Genomic DNA, 17,690 nt, shown 5'->3' with positions numbered 1-17,690 from the left:
GCCATAGGCAGGCTTGGACACGGGGCAACCACGCTGAGGATGTGACTGAGTCCCTGAAAAGACACCTTGCTTGTGTTTAACCCTCTCCCTCTGGTCAGAGCGGGACTCCTGAGTGTTCCCACACCTCCCCATTCCATTGGCAGAATGGGGATGCATCTGGGCTCAAAGATCAGCCAACAAATCCCTAGTGGGGAGGTATGGTGCCAGTCCCGTCTTCATAAATTTCGTGAAGGTTCTTCCTCAGTCCATGCCCACTTTGGGGCTTCTCTTTATGGACATTGTCTTACATGCAGAGGCCTCTGCTGATCCTCTCTCAGTTCTGGGATGAGGTGCATGCAGATTGGTGTGGGGCTGGTGCTGAACTGGCACCTCTCAGAAAACCTTGTGGTGTACCCTAGCAACTGGAGACTTGAATTTAGAATGTAGGATAATCACACCATTTGTTTTCATCTTCTCACTGGAAGGAGGATCTCACTGCTCATCCCATTACACAGACAATGACCAGATAGTATGGCAAACAGTTAAGACAGAAGTCTGAGTGCTACAGGATCCCAGAAGAGGGTCAGCCAAGTCATATTTGAGTGTCAGGAATGTTGTCCTAGGGATTTGGCATCTAAGTTAAGACCTAGAAGGCAAGAAAAAGTCAGGTAAAGATGGGTGGGATAAAAGCATTCTGGGCAAAGAAAATAAGGTGCAAAAACTGGGAGGCAGGAGAGGGAGAGACCACATCAGGAACAATGTGCAAGGTGGACAGTGGGCGGATAAGGAAGGGTTAGGTAACAAAGGGCCTTCAGCTATGCCAAAGAGTTCACAAAACTCACCCTGAGGACAATTGGAAACCAATGAAGAACTTTAAGCAGGGAGACCTATGGTCAGGCTTGAGTTTGGGGGAAGTTCCTGCTACTGAGATTGGAAATAGGAAGATGGGTTTGGGATTGGAATAGAGGGTAGAGAAGGCTGGCTTGTGGGTGGATAGATATGATTTCATGATGGATTGATGTTGGGTTCATAGAGAGGAAGCAAGTTTGTTTCGTTGACTGTGTGACTAAGGTGTCTCCACTCTGAGACAGAGCAGAGAAGGAGTGGACCTGTAAGGAAGATGGGGAGTTCACATGTGGTTCTTAGTCATGCTTCCCTCTAGAGCTGGGGCTGGGGCTGTGGTCACAGATGTAGTTTTGGCCTGATGCATCTCAAGGTAGTTTTCCAAAGTGGGCTAAGAATCTCCATTTCATTCTTTCCACGACACTAATATTGCAGAGTAGGAGGCGAGGAAAAGGACCTTCTTATTTAAAGTATCCCTGAGTCATGAAATTATTGCAAAAGAATATCACACTTCAAGAGAGTTATAGATTCAGGTAGTAGCACCTTCCATGGGACAAAACTTTCTCCAAGAAGGAAGAAACCAGAGCCCAGAAACACTGCTTTGTCCTCTCTGTCATCACTTCAATAAAAGAAAGCACCTTCCTGTGAAAATACAGAGTTGAATAGCTCTGCAGGTGCCTAAGTGCTGGTCCAATTACAATTTGGACTTGTTGCCAGATGGGAGATCTCCCAGTCTTTATTAGGTATCAGGTACCCAGGGTGGGTATGCAAGTCTCTGATACTCATTGGCTCTGCCTGTAAAGATCGATTTCAGGCTCTGCAACATTTGTCTTTTAAAAATACTTGGATTTGTTTGCTTGACAATTTAGAAATGCTGCTTCCTGAAGCTTTACAGACTAATATAATTTCACAGCTCCAATTACAAACGAGAAAAATTATTTCATCTCAAAACAGAGGAGCCAGACGTTTCTGAGAAATCATGGTTAATGAGAAGACAAAGTACTTTCTGAAAAACAGACCATGTTATTAATGGCCTCCTCAGCTAAAATTTTGCTGACTCTCAGCACCGGGAGGCTTTGTCTCATGGGGATGCTGTTTTTGATAATCTGTAAAGTAGGTGACTTTCAGATTGATAAACCACTGCTTCTGCTGGGGACTGGTCTGCAGCTCCCACAACATCAGCAGTGGTTTGTAAACATTGCAAACATGTCCAGTGTCTTTCCCTCTACCAAATATATCCTTCTGCCTGCCACTTCCTCTGAATGTGTATTTTGTGGGAATCATAGACTTCTGGATGGGGACTTAACAACCATTTAGTTCACCCCTTCATCTGGTTCTTTGAATACCTTCTCATCACCCCTATCCATAGACAGCTACCTACTACTTAAATACTTGTAGGGATGGGGCGGTCACTATCAGAACTTCCAATGAGAGTTTACTATTTTAGTTCAATTTGAAGTAGAATTTAAAGTCTGGTGACTTCCCAAGGAGATATTCATTAATATCTAATATCTCCCAACTGGCATTTTCCCTTGGATTCATATCTTTGTAATGGGGTCTGAGTTATCAACTAGAACACCAACAGAATGAACATTTAAGGTAAAACCTGACCTTCATTACTTCACAGCTCTGTTGTGTGAATACTCCTAACAGGTTGCCACTCCCAGGAGGTGAAGGCACTGGGTTTTGTCTTGTTTACTTATGTCTGCCTCTTATTTATGTTGGCTCTGTAGCTGCATATATGCACATACAGTTCTTTTACACACATATGTATGGAATAAAAGAACTGGGTTCCTCTGGGGAGCGGGTGTTGGGGGAGGGACTGGAATTGTGAATGATGTTCTAAGGAAACCTGAACCTAATCTTTAACACTTAAATTTTTTACAAGGAAAATATATTCATGAATTGTTTATTTAGTGAAAAATTATCAAAAAAGAAAGAAAGAAAGAAAGAAAGAAAGAAAGAAAGAAAGAAAGAAAGAAAACTAAAGAAGGAGGATGCTCAAATGCTTCTGAATGTCCTTCATTCCAGAATGCCGGGACATTCTGCTTCCTGTCATCACCAAAGAACTGAAGGAGCTGCTGGAGCAGAGGGATGAGATGCAACACCAGGTCCAGGAGAAGAAGTACTGTGTCGAATTACTCAACAGCATTTTGGAGGTCCTCAGCTGTCAGGATGCGGTGAGTCCTCATGATGATGTAGACGTCCTGGACTCAGACTAACGCTGAGCTGATTAAGCTCTGAAATATTGATGCTGATGAATAGCAGTTGAAGTCTAAAGATAAAAGCCAATGGCTTGCTCAGCGGGCCTACTTTTCCAGTGACTAACCCCCATGGCTGTGAAAGATGGCTTGGGGACTGGAGTTAAACATGTAGCATTATGTCACCATATTTCTTGTTGGACGGGCTTTCTTGGGATGTAGGTATGGATGTATTGCAGACTTTTTGGGTGACTTGTCCATTTACTAAAACTGTTGTCTGCAGAGGCAGGAGGGGAGTTTCCTAGGCCTGCACAGTCAAGAAAACCTTCATCAGTTTTCTTAGCTGATTTACATTGGTTTTGTTTCCTTAGTTGTCTCCTGCAATGGTGAAATGGTTAAGGCTCTTTCTGGATGAGCAGAGTGCTCAGGGTGAGGAGTAGGATGGTGATTGGGTGGTGGCTATGGCAGTGAAACCAAGGTGTATTTGGTAGACATCCTTCAGAGATTAGTCAGGGATGGCACCAAAAGGAAAGTTTCAGGGGAGTAAGTAGAGGGCCTCCAAAGGGCAGAGTCTGCAGAAGAGGGATTGGTGGTAACAGTAAAGATGGGGAGACAAACTAGAATTGTTAAGATTTGGAAGAAAGGGAAGGCTCTTGATTTAACTCATGTTCATTTGGCAGCCTCACCTTGTCTTTATGTAATGTCCAAGAGGTCTATTTTCCTAGATGGGCTGGTTTCAGAAGACTGGGTAGACTTAAACAACTGAGTATTTTCTAAGTATTGGGGTGAGCATTCCCTCCCACCCCTTCTCCTCCCTAGAAAATTCTGAGAGAAGTCATTTCTAGATGAACTGTATCTATGATTGACTATAATTAGAAAACACAGCAAAACATTATTCCTTTACTGCTTATATCCCATAGTCAACCATTATTATCAACTTCTCTATGTCTGTTGTCCTTTCCATGTTTGCCATCCTAATTAAGCTTCTTATCTCATTACCAGATAAATACAGTAGCTTGATTCATTTGTTCATTTGTAAATATATATGATACACCAGCTGTGTGCCAGTCATTGAGGACATACAAGCCTGGTCTCTTTCCTTAAGAAAATCTATGAATATATATAAGAATATGTAAGTAAACAATTGCAAAGTAATATAATAACTAAATCTGGATTTACACAGTACTGGAGTTATAAAAACTTTGAGTGTGTGTGTGTGTGTGTGTGTGTGTGTGTGTGTGTGAGTCTATGTGTAAGCATTTTTGTCAAGGAATTCTTCACAAAGGAACTGAAGTTGGGTGTTCAAGGATAAATAATTAATGGTCACAGCTGCTACTTAACTTGCTATTTTCTAGGCACTGTGCTAAATGCTATTTCTGTTTTCTTTCTGCCCACCCTTGATAGGTGCTAAGGATTATTATTCTCATTTGACAGATGAAAAACCTGAAATTCATGGACTTAACTTTCAAGGCCAGACAGCAAATAAATGGCAGGGTCATTAAAACCCAGGTCAGTCAGACTCCAAAGTCTGAATTATCATGTGCATTGGAGATACAAGAGCATGGTCTTTTCTCTCTCATTTTCTTCCTATCCTCACCCTTTTGCTTGGGGAGAGGGAGAATGATACCCAAGTGCTTGGATCATCAGGATTCACTCTGTGATGCTGTCATGATGATGGTGGTGTTTTTATAAGTACATTCACCAACCAGCTGTTGAATTGGTTCCAGTCTTTGCCATTTGATCTTTAAAAAAAAATTAAGGGAGAATTTGGTCTTACTCTCACTTGCAGTGTAGGAACATGAGAGTTGACTCATCATTTCTCTAGAACATCCTAAAGATATTGCTTCTTCCTGTTGAAAAGAATTTATAATATTTCTTACAGTTCAGTAATCCTCACATCCCTTTTCATGGGGGAAAACAGCCTGGCTTGTTGAGATATGCCAGTGGACCCCCATGTAAGGAATACACTTATAATGGGTTGACCATTTCCCTGATTTGGGTAGAAGGATGACCCCAGTTCATGTTTCATTCGTGAAGCAGAGGTGCTCAGGCTCTGCCCATCCAGTGGGAGTGGCCTCTTAGAGTTCTGTTCTGATGGGTTGTCATCATTTTGCACACTGGGTAACATCAGACACTGGTGAGAAGAGGCTGCTATCTCACACGCTCTGGGTAGTGGGGGCTTCAAAGATGAGAAGTGAGTGGGAGGCTCTGAGCTCCCCTTGGAGGATTGCGGCATTTGGACTTGAGGTGTGTGGGAGGTGTGGTGTCACTCTACTGCCTCTGAGTGCATTGCTTTTATAATGACTTCTGCCTATGGGGCCTAGCCCACCCCTTTCCCTGGGTGAGCAACTCTCTTTGCTGGATGACTTATTAAATACAGTTGTTACCATTGGGTTTGGTATGAGATTCTGATGCTCTACGTGAGCTTTGCAGCAAACCTCTTCAGCTCATGAACATGGAAACCTCTCTTCTTCTCAAAAGGTTTTCCTTCCACCAAGGAGACTCATTTAGTTGCCATTATCCCTTTGAACTCAACTGACAATCAGAAGTCCCCAAGTATCTAATCTAAATCTCTCTTATTCTGGTATGTAGCAGCTCTCCACTCTGGCTGCACATGTATATCATCAGAGGAGTTTTTAAAGCAGCTACATCAAGGCCCTGGTCCCAGCCATTCTGACTTAATTGGCTTGGGATTGGTGGGGGCATCACAAGGGCAAGTTTACCAGGTGGTGATAGGAGGCAGCCAGGGCAGAGGACCACAGCTCTAGTTGCAGAAAGTTTTTAACTTTCTGACCTGGAGGAGCTGTTAAAACAGGTTTCTGATCCTTACATTTGGAGGATGGGACCTGATCATTTATTTTTCTGAGTTCCCAGGTGATGTGGATACTACTGGTCCAAGGACTATACTTTAAGAACCATCACTCTAATGTGACCTATTTTTTTTCTTTATTTTCAATATTCACTGGAAATGGAAGAATGGTTGGGCTCATCCTGATTCCTTTACCTTCTCAATTAAAGAGCCCTTTCCAGTCTATAAAACCTAGCATCTTCCAATATGGCATTTAATAAACCGTAAAATGGCAAAATCTTCAAGCACATTCATTTGTACTCATAAATTCATTTTCATGCGGTAGTGGGGAATGGCCGGTGCAAAGATCTGACTTTGACAATCCAGACTGTCGGGTGTGCTCTTTGGTTTCTACAGGCACTGACTTCTCAAAATTGGAAATTTGGAGGAAAAATAAAAAAGCCTCCTGGGGTAAATGTCTTGGATTTTTCTTCTGGTTGTTTGGTTCTTCTCTGCTGACAGTAGCATAGCCATCCCCTTTTACTGTTGCTTTGTTGGCCTGTCTCCCTTCCCAAGTATAGACTATATCTACCTGCGGGAACCATTGCTCAGGGTAGAACCATGTGTGGAAATCTAGAAATTATAGTGCAGGATGCCAAGCTTCCTTTTGGGGGGCATTGTGTGTTTGGGGGATGGGAGAGGATGCTTGTCTTCAATTGATTGTCATCGTTTGGGTAATTACAGCCCAGCACAGCAGGCCTGGCATAAGGAAGCTCTGCTTTCCTGTTATTACTTTATTCAGTGTAACCCTGGGTGGCATATGACTCAGGGGATGATGTCTGCCTTAGCCTGGGTATGGATTTTTTTTTTTTTTTTAATGATAGTGTTAAATTCCCTCCTCCAGCTTGCTTGAGTTGCACTTGGCATAGGAAAGGGACAGGCTCAGGTGAAGGATAAAGGCCTGACTTCTGCCTGTGTAACTCCTCTTTCCCCCTTACTGAGCAAGGTTAGCCATCAACTCCAGTTACTTTGAAAGGCTGTTTCACACTGGCTTTGCTCTGTGCCTTTCTGGCTGCTGAGTAACTCATAAGATTTAATTTTGCGCCAAACCCAGAGGGAGTGTTTTTCCCTCTCTTAAAACAGGCTTTTCGTTTTTATGTTTCACTCCTCTAACAGAAAGAAGAGTCATCATTTTGTACCCTGCTTAGCAATCATAAAGTATGTAAAGATGACTCTTAATTTTGAACAGGAGATGGTATTGGTTATACCTGCCTCGCCTCACGGAGGTAGAGAATGCGCAGAATCAGCTTTTTATTTATTTTTTAAAACTCTTTGAGCCCATTGACTAAATCTTGGTGGGAGACGGGGGGTTAACCAAGGCACTCTATCAGTCATAGTCAGTGGGATTTCTGATATTTGTATTTATCAGCTGAGACACTGGTAGGGAGGGCTTTTGCTCATTCATTTTCTCTTGCCTGGAATGTCCTCAATTCCCATTCTTTCTATGCAAGTAAAGTCCTAATTACCTTTTAGGTTCAGCTCAGATATTTCCTTTCTGAAGTCTTCTCAGTTCCATGTCTTCATCACCCCCCCTCCCCCTCCCCCTCCACAAACCCCTAAACAGAATTCGGGGCTTCCTTCTCTGTGTCTTCCTAACCGCATATTCAGACTGACATTATAGCACTAATTGCTTGGTGTTACACTTTCCTGTGTGTGTCCCCTGCCAGGCTTTGAGCTCAGAAGCTCAGGGAGCAAAGCTTCACACTTTCAGCCTCACCTCTTACCAATTCCACCTTTGTTCTCCATCCTCTTGCTCCGCTAAAACTCTTTCACTAACCTCTTCCCTGACCCCTCTCTTGTGGTCTAGGAGCAGCTTGTGCCCACTTTGTCGTGGCTTCTGTGTTGTCATCCTCTGCAGACTTCTGTGTCTGTAGGATCAGGAATGTTGTGAGGACAGAGACAAATCTTACAGCAACCCTCCCCTCATAATGCCTGGCTCACGAAGCTATCTGCTGTAGGAATAAATACATGAATGAATATTATTTGCCCAAATCAGTGGTGGAATTTGATTCCCCCCCTCAGGTCTTCTGCTCTGAGAGCTAGGAAGGTATTATCTTTTTTCATTTTGCATTCCTTGGATGTCAGGTGCAGGGCTTGAATTACCTACCCTCAGTTTATAACATGTTACCATCATTGGTATGTGCAAGGTCCTCCCTTGTTTGTGTTTTTGTTTGTGTGTGTGTGTGGGAGGGGGGGTTTCTTACCTTTTATCTCCATCTTTTTTTCCCCATTCCCCTACTTCCCCCACCTGCTATGACTGCTTTGTCTAATATATTGAATATGCACATGTGATGTGGGGTACACGTATTTTTAAACACACGTATACACACACACACATGAATACTCACACTCATGCCTCTCCTGTGAAGGGGATCAGATATTGACACAAAAGGGAAATAGTATCAGCAGCTCTGTTAGGGTTCCGATGGGTGGAGAAGGGACTATGGTGGATGCAGGGAGCAGTCTAGGCTAGAGGGTGTTCTTGGTCCAGCCCTGCCTCTGACCTGCCATGTGGGAAAGAAGCAGACTCTGCAAGTCTGTACTTGGGTGTCTTTTTCTGAAGTGCACCCCCCAGGGCCACCCTAGTTCTGGGCTCTCTGATAATCCCAGGCAGCCTGCTTGATGCAGGGTTGAAGGGAGGCCACTGCTGCCTCTTTGAATTACCATTTAATTCCTAGGAATCAATACTGCCATGCAGAAGCAGCAGGGTTTTCTTCTAACCTATATGCTCCCTCATATTTCAAACAAAAGGCAGGGAGACAAGGCTTGCAAAAATTCTCTTGTCTGTGGTGCATCCCAAACAGAGAGCAGCTAATTAAGCCTCCAAATTAAAGCTGAAATAGATGAGAATCCTCTACCTTCTGCTATGTCCAAGGCCATTTTCTTTTTACCCCTTGCTCTTCCTCTGCTTCCTTGGTGTTAAATCTGCCCTTTCTAGGCCAGTAGAATAACATTATGATGTCACGGATGGTGACATATTATACACTTTCTTTCCCAGCACACTTTAGCCTGCAAAGTGCTCTCTCATGTATTATAATTATTTGTTTCTGGCAACCACATGGGAAAGGTAGGTTTTATTATCCCCCTTTTACTGGTGAGGAAGCCAAGCCTCAGAGAGAGAGTAGGTAGCACTCCTAATGAGGTCAGAGAGTTAGCAAAAGGCAGAGCCTGGCAGGAATCCCTTCATCTCACTCTCAAGTCAACAAACCCTCACACATCACATTGCCTTTTGCCTTTTCACATGTACACTTTACTATTTAAGAACACTTTCTCCAGCTTCATTTCCATGTGGAGGTAAGAGCATAGACTTTGGGGTCAGGCTACATTCATGTATGCATCCCACAAATACTTCTAGAGCAGTGTTCTATATGCTGAGGCTATAGTGATAAGCAGAGCTGGGGATACATTCTCATCTGCATCTTATTAGCTTGGGAATCTTGAGAAGTCATATACTCTCTCTGTAAAATGGGGATGCTATTTCCCCATGTGCCAGGATTACAGTGAACAAGAACATCTGTGAAACCACCCCAGCACTGTACCTGGCATATAATCCATACTCAGTACATGTGACTTTTCTTCTTGCCTCTCTGTTCCCCTTCCCTCCTATGCTCCTCCCATTGTTCTAAGCCTATAATTCTTTTAAGAAGAGTAAAGGGCCAAGTGGCCTCCTGGGAGAATGGGAAATAGGTACTGAGCCTGGGAAGGACTCTGCACCCTATTAGCACCGAAAGTAGATCTTGAACCAGGCCTGGTGGCAGCCAGATGCTTTGAAGCCCTCACAGCCTCCACAGGAGGCTTGCCAAAAGGCCACAGATGCTGCTGCTGGAGCCAAGCCACTCCCTGCAGGGCATCTGGACTTCATATGGGTTCCTGGAGGGTCTGGAGAAAAGTGTCATCCTCCCTTTTCAGGGGCTCCTTTGGGGTGTTCCTGAATTTCGTTCATGATAACTACTGTATGAGGTGGTGTGCTGGAGCTGGCTCACACCACTCAAGGGAACCAAGTGTTAAATTTTTAGGAATTTTATGAGTTATTTGTTAAATAATTGCCATTATTAAAAATTTATATAGGTATCTATAATTAAATAAGCCATATTAAAATCAAATGTGATAAATAGATATTCAAAACACATCCCTTCCTAATTATCTTACTACACTTTATTCTTATTTGTGTGCGTGAGGTTATTTGAATCTATTGTGTCTGCAATAGGAATGCTGTTTAACGCTCTTCTGCGGCTGCCCATCTCTTCTCTAACTCTGTTCAGTGATGTCATGTTGGTGGCTTGAAATCAATCATGAAAGGAGTCCTCATACCACAGAACTGGCAAACACCATATATCCAGGCCTCTGTTTTTGTCTTCCTGGAGAGCCAGTCGATAAACTTTTACCAGCACACCATTGCCGAGACCCAATGGAATTGCCAAAAACAATAAAAACCCCAAAGCACAGGGAAGCTGCTGCCATGCTTTTCTTCTCCCTAACAGACTTGGTTCTACTGTCTACAAGTTCTCACGGTCAAAGAGAGGATATGCCAGGGATGTAGCAATTTTAAAACAAACTAAACACTCAACCTAGAGCAGAGATATAGAAATATGTTCCATTTCCCACGGTGATTCTTATTTATTGGCAATGGTTTCTTCTCTAGTAGTATTGAGTGTTTACATAGGCCAGTGAGAAAGAGAGCACCAATTCCTGCACAGGTGAGGGGTGGGGATGATGAGTTGGGTGCCAGAGGCTTGCTGTACCTAAACTGGGTGTCCAACCCCACAAAGCTGTGGGAAAGGTACATTTGACAGGAGAGTGCTGTCTTTTACCTCAGCAGGTTTTGGTCCTTGGACCTTAAATAGGGTTTATAGATAATTAAAATTCACTTTTGATTAGGCAAACACCACAATAATCTTGTTACAAGGAAGAACCACCAATGGGGACTAAAGATGATGGGCAAAAGTGTGAGGAGAAACAAGGTCGTTGCATAATCTCAAAGTATTTTTCCCAAAGAATCCACTTTTTAATGACACAAGGAAAGCTAGTACCTTTCCAGTGGAGAAACCTGGCAGCAGCCACCTTAACCAGGTGATGAAAGGAGCATCACCAGGAAAGATACATATCAGCATCATTTGCCTTCTGATAAGATGCACTGAGAAGGACAACATCACTTTGGTGGGGAATCTTGCCAAAAATGCACAACCTCAATCTAATAATGAGAAAATGCTCAACAAGCCCCAACTGAGGGGTATTCTAAACAATGACAGACTAGTACCCTTCAGAAGTTAAGGTCATGAAAGATGAAACACTGTCACAGATTGGAGGGGACTTAACGAAACATGACAGCTGAATTCAATGTGGGATACTGAAATGGATCATGAACCAAAAAATGGATGTTAGAAGGAATGCTGGAAAAATTAGAATAAAGTCTGTAGTTTAGTTAATGATGTTGTACCAATGTGAATTTTCTGGTTTGGTAATTGTGCTCTGGTTATGTTAACATTAAGATTTTAACATTAAGGGAAGCTGTATGAAGGATACATAGGAACTTCTGTACCATTTTTGCAACTTGTCCATGAAGCTAACAATATTTCAGAAAAATTTAAAAGCTTATCTTTGAAGTATTTGAGGAATGATTGCTCACTTGCAAAGAATGCATTTTGAGGATGAACAGTTCCCCAAAGCATGCCTAGTCCAATGTGAAGGGATTCTGTTAGATAAGGGTTTTTCTCTGCTTTATCAGAGACAATAGCAAAATCTGCCAACAGATGATTGGCCTTACTGGAGGATTCCACCCTGTGAAGTGCTCCAGCCTGTCTGGAGGCAAAATGTAACTTCCCACTGAATGAGCAATTGATTAAACCAATGTTAGCATGCACTAACCCAGGACTAGGCTCTGGGGACTGGGAATGTGGAAGAGCATAAAAGCCTGTCCTGGGCTCAAGGACTTTGCAGGCTATAGCATTTCACTTGGGCTATTTGACAACACTGTCCATGCGATGTTTCCTCGGCCAACATGTGGGACTTGAATGTCACTTGATCTTTGCTTGGTAGGCTTGGAAAGTGAGTAGTTTGGCATAACTTACCAGATGGTCCTTGTGTCGTTTATTCTCAGAGAATCCACCTGGAAAATTAGAAGACAGCTTTTGTTGATGGTTGACTAAAATTCTCTCCAATAAAATTAATAATCCAACACATTTTGTTCCATCAATACCAACTAGAAATACTTCTTGAGATGTTCTTCAATATTCCTTTATCTGCCATGACCAAAGTTTAAAGGAGTTTGCCTACAGCCAAATCCACAATGGCCTCTCCGTATTTGCTCTCTCTGTTCTGTCCCTCACCCACCTGGACTACCCCTCAGGACAGAAAAGGGTAAGGCAAATGAAGTACTTGCCTGGGATGATGGCAAAGTATAAGAGGGCACCAAAATTCAGTAATCAAGAAAAAATAATATATCAATGCAATATTAAAAAAAATACATTTTGATATTTTGTTCATTATGGATTTTTCAAAAATTTTTAATGTTTATTTATTTTTGAGAGAGAGAGAGAGAGAGAGAGAGAGAGCAAGTGGGGGAGGGGCAGAGAGAGAGACCCACACAGAATCCGAAGCAGGCTCCAGACCAGCAGGCTCCAGACCCCAAGCTGTCAACACAGAGCCCTACTCAGGGCTTGAACTCATGAACCATGAGATCATGACCTGAACCAAAGTCAGACACCTAACCAACTGAGCCACCCAGGCGCTCCTGTTCATTATGGATTTTTTGCACTAATTCTTATTTCTAAAAATATGACATTAAACTTGATTTGTATCTGTTACTGAGTTTTTTGATGCCCCTTAAATTTTGCCTCCTGGGCAAGTGCCCTAGTTGCCTTACTCTGTCATCCAGTCTTGGCTCCATGTAGTGCCTTTCATTGACACTGAGTGCCTTCAATATAACAAAGCTGGGCTCTGACCCATGAATGATCAAGTGTGACAGCTTGCAGGAGTGGAGAAGGTACCTCTCTGTTCACCATGAAAGACTATGGAGGGGCTCTGGAAGATTTCTGTCTGCAGGGAACCTTTGCATAAAAGCACATGTTGCAAGGAACAGCCATTTACATGAAACCTTCGCTGGGCCAGCCACTTGCTTTCCAAAAAGCATTTCTTGCATAATGTCTGAATTAAATCTCCCCTTCACAGTTGGGAGGCATGAGTTAAAAGCCTGCTTGGCAGCAGAAAAATATAGCAATGTTTGGTCCAGGTTACAGTTACTGAGGGAACCATAACTTTGATTTGTTCAACTGGTGTAAATGTAAATCCTTAAGTGAAATGTGTTAAGCAAGGAAGGCATTGCTCTGTGTTTGAAGATGCTTTTGATCCACAGCTCTCTCTATAGCGCCCCAACTGTCATATACAATCTGGGGGCAGCACCTGGCAATAGAACAGGAAAAGTTTTCAGAAAACAATCGAAGAGTTCTAGAATGGACATATTCTCAGGAAGTTTCAGGCAACATTGGTCTTAGAGATAAAGGTCATTGATTTAGCAGCTCAGATTAGAAAATAAAATGTTTAATTTCAGCACAGTTTCTCCAAGCAACACACCATACTGAAGCTATCTTTGACTCTCCATCTATTACCTTTTCTTCTACCTGGAATCCAAACTCAGCTTAGCTTTTCTCTCCTGCAACTCCATTTCCTACTGTCTTCAGCCAACATTCTGCATTCTAGTGAGACCAGTCTCTGGGGCTCCCCCCAGGCCTTCATGCTCTGTCTTCTTTGTCCTTTACCCCTTTCCTCCATCTGGAATGTACTCTTTCTCTTCTTTTCGCTGTCCAGTTGTCCACTTGGTGATTCACAGCCTGAATCTAGTCCACACATATATTTTGTCTGGCTCACCAACTTATTTAGTAAAAGCCACAGTGCCATCACTTCCTGTCGTGCTTCTAGATAATAGGTTTCTTGTGTCTGTGTTATCTGCCTCACCCTGTGAGCATCTGAATTGTGATTTCTGAGAGCCAAACCTTACCCTTCCTAATAAACCTGACGAAATTGCCTCTTCCATTAAGAAATCATCACAGGTGAGGGGCATTCGGTTAAGTGACTGACTCTTGATTTTGGCTCAGGTCATCATCTCACAGTTCATGGGATCAAGACCTATGTCATGTTCTGTGCTGAAAGCGTGGAGCCTGCTTGAGATTCTCTCTCTCTCTCTCTCTCTCTCTCTCTCTCTCTCTCTCTCTCCCCCCTTCCCTCCCTCCCTCTCTCTCTCTCAAAATAAATAAATAATCTAAAAAAAAAAAATCATCACAGATTCTTTTGCCCTGTCTTACTTTCCCTGCTGCATTCTGACAGCTTTTGGCTTTACTATCACATTTAGCCCTTAATTATGTGCAGTTTTACATTTGTTCTTATCATGTTATGCTTGTCTGGTTTATGTTGAAAGAGGACTAGCACTTTTTAAAAATTATTTTCTCTTTTCAACTAATGCATTGTCTTTCTATTTCACAGCTCACTAAATATTAACTGAGGACCCATTATTTACCAGGTACCATTCTAGGCATTGGGAACACAAAAGTGATTAAGACAAAATGCTCTTTCATTCAGAACTACCTGTAAGACCTAATTCCCCAATACTCCCAACATTAGCCTCAATGGTCTATTCATTATTTCAGAACCCATCTTAACTTATGCCTTTCTCCACGATGAACCTCCTCCCACTGCCATGATGAATTCTCCCCAAATATCCAAATTATAGCTGTCTTATGAAGCCGGGCTTAACTTCCCTGATCTCTGATTCACCTAACCATTCCACAGTCATATGTCCACCCCAGTCTCTCGAAATTTTGACACAACCTATTACTTCCTGGAATTACTCCTATGTAGATATAGGATATCCTATATCTGGTTCACAGGCTCTCTAAGGATAGGGCTGACCCAGTCTTATATTTCTTCTATATTTCTGCACTTTCTGGGCACAGTGCCGAATTCCAAGCAGATACTCAATAATTAATCTTTGTGGTTTGATTGATCCTCCCATCCCAGTTGCTCTACTTTCTAGAAATACATGCTGATGCTAATTTTATGTTTGATAGTCAGCAGAAGCTAATGAGAAAGGTAAATCTGCTGCTGATGCATTAAAACATCATATAAAAAGCAGGTACCAAGTTTGAGTATGGTTGTGCTCCCAGCTTTGAGCATTGTTGTGCTCCTGAATCAGTTTAGAATTCAGCACACATTTTCCCACAGAAATGATGCAGAAGAGTGATGGTGGTCAAATTCCCAGGCCAGCCTGTGTAAGCATGTTTAACCTATAGTGTAATTGAATTTGGGGACAAAGAGTAGAGGCTCACATTTACATGTCCTCATTGCCTGAATATTTTACAAACATTGTAAGTGCTTTCCCTTACCTGACACTCACCACACTTTGCTCACCTTTAAGTGGTCTGTTTTCTCATCTAGACAACAAGCCCCTTGGATGCCAGGATTGTATCTATCTTGTTCACTGCCATATCCTACACAGCATCTGGCACAGATTGGGCAGTCAGAACATATCTGATGATTTTCATTAAGTTAAATTCTAGTTGAAAGATTATGGGGACATGCAGATGTGGATTCAGCCTCCCAAGTTCACTGCTAGCTAAGTGTGTGCTCTTGGAGAAGTTCCATGGCCTCTCTGAGCATTAGTTTACTGCTTCCTAATATTTTGTTAGTCATGACTACCATGTTGATACCTAGTCTATGTTTCTTCTTTCATTTTGCCACAGTGTAATCCCTCAAAAAAAGTTTTGATTAATTGATTAATCATGTCTCCTTTTTGTGCTGTATTGGTTGAGGTGGTGGTAACAGGAAAGGTGATATTTGGTATTAAAGCCTTTCAGCAGCTTTTGAGAACACGTGAGCTCTATTTCCAGTTCTAGTCCTGACAGTCTGTGATCTGAGGCAGATCGCTCAAATATATCTATGAAAGAGTGCTGATAGATTTCAGTTATTTTCAAGCTTTTCTACCTAAGTATCTCTAACTTCAGGCGAGTGAATATAAACTCTCAGTGTTCTGGGTGTGGAACCCAAAGGTGGAATTTACTTTAATTCAACCTTGTGTTTTATCTTAATTATTTGTGTGTACTTTGTATTCTAATTCATGATAGATCCATGTTTTAAAAATATTACTGTTACGCCTGAGTCACACATCCATGAATGCCTGTTTTAAGCCAAACACTGTCAAGCATCGTGTATACAGATGTCAATTTTTACCACAATTCTGTGAGTTAGCTGTTATCGTGCCCATGTTACTGATGAACAAACTGAGGCTTACAGGAGTTTAAGTAAATAGACTTAGGCTACCTTGCAAGTTATTGGCAGAAACAGAATTCAATCTGTCTATATCTAAATCTTTCCCCTATACCACCTCAGAGGGTAAGTACAAACAGAGCCTTCCCTTTGGCCAAAAAGTATGATAATAAAAATGTTTATGCCATGTTAAGTGGAGAAAGCAGGAAACAAATTGTCTACATGTTGCATAGAGTTTCATGAAAAAGACTTGAGGGCATTATAGAACAATAAGTTAGATGTGTTTTAGGGCTGGGCTTATGGGTATATGATGTCATTTTTGTTTTTGATAATGTTTGTGCAATAAATAGTGAATTTTTTAAAACTCCACATAATTTAGAGGTGTAATCTTAGGAGATAAAAGAGTTAGTTGGTTTTGTTAGACATTATAATTTATCATACACATTTTTGTGAGGTATTAGAAATGTATAAATGGAGACAAGACTGGTATTGTTTATGTCTTCCTCTGGCTTGACTGTCACTGTGGCTGTGGGTAGGTAATAAAGGGCAGATATGCTTCAAAGAAACTCATGGAGAGGTGCTAGAAATATGATAAGTAGAGTCTGAAAGCAACCACTGTGAAAAGTGGAATATTTTTTCTTCTGTGAATAGAACCAGTCTTTAGGGAGCAGAGGGAATGCTTTCATATCTAGGGGCAAGGAATGACACAATTCAGGGAAGGTTGGAAAGGAATAGTTATAATCTTCCAGAATACCCTCAGAAGACTAATTATTTATCTACTTGAAACTTACTCTGAAAGACAAGTTATAACACCACATCTTGGTTATAGGGTAAACAGTGAAAGAAGAAAAGAAAGTGCATGTAAGAAAAAGAAAGCATCTTTGCTTTGAGAAGAGATAACTTAGCACATCTATTATTTTGCACTAAACTCTGAATTGATAAGATACAAAATAAATTTAGGAGTATCATTTTCCCATATATTTATCCTTCCATCCATCTGTCCAATCATCCATCCATCCATTGACACATTCACTTCACATATTTATACATGTACTTGGTGCTATGTCAAGGGGATGCTACACTAGGACACTCAAAATTGATAGATATGGTACCTTAGTTCAAATAAATATTGAGTAAGGTTTTGTGAGAACTCAAAAAAAAAAAACAACCAACCCTACCTAGGGTGAGGTAGGGGTTGAGAGAGGTCGAGTGGGAAAAGGCTTCCTGAAGATGATTATTGAACTTTTTTTTTTTTTTTTTTTGAGTAGGAGATTGGCAGGTGACCAGGGGGAGAAGGGGATCTCAAACACAGGTAAAAATCCATCTGATTGCTCTCTGTGGGAAGGATGAGCTGGCTGCAGATGATTAGGATAGCTGGGTTAGTGCCTGAAAGAAATAAAACCTCACCAGACTCAAAGGGCTGAACTTCCTCAAGGAGTGGCCTGCAGTCCAAGGCTAAGATGTGGTAAACTCTGTTTTATGAAGACATTGTGATTATGGGAAGATCATAATCAGAATTCCAGGGAGCAGGTAAGAATGTATGTGAGCAGGGTGAGACTTGACAC

The 17,690-nt window shown here is 41.9% G+C and overlaps 1 protein-coding gene across 1 annotated transcript in view; it reads left to right on the top strand.

Moving 5' to 3' along the window:
* The window catches only part of DOCK2 (dedicator of cytokinesis 2), a 416,990-nt gene that overhangs the window by 152,049 nt on the left and 247,251 nt on the right, over window positions 1–17,690 (top strand). The window contains exon 26 of the mRNA XM_045501969.1: window positions 2,854–3,002. Coding sequence (XP_045357925.1) covers window positions 2,854–3,002 — 149 coding nt within the window. The remainder of the gene's footprint in view (window positions 1–2,853; window positions 3,003–17,690) is intronic.

This window comes from Leopardus geoffroyi, chromosome A1, assembly GCF_018350155.1.
Source record: "Leopardus geoffroyi isolate Oge1 chromosome A1, O.geoffroyi_Oge1_pat1.0, whole genome shotgun sequence".
Taxonomy (NCBI): domain Eukaryota; kingdom Metazoa; phylum Chordata; class Mammalia; order Carnivora; family Felidae; genus Leopardus; species Leopardus geoffroyi.
This window is presented reverse-complemented; position numbering and strand designations above follow the sequence as displayed.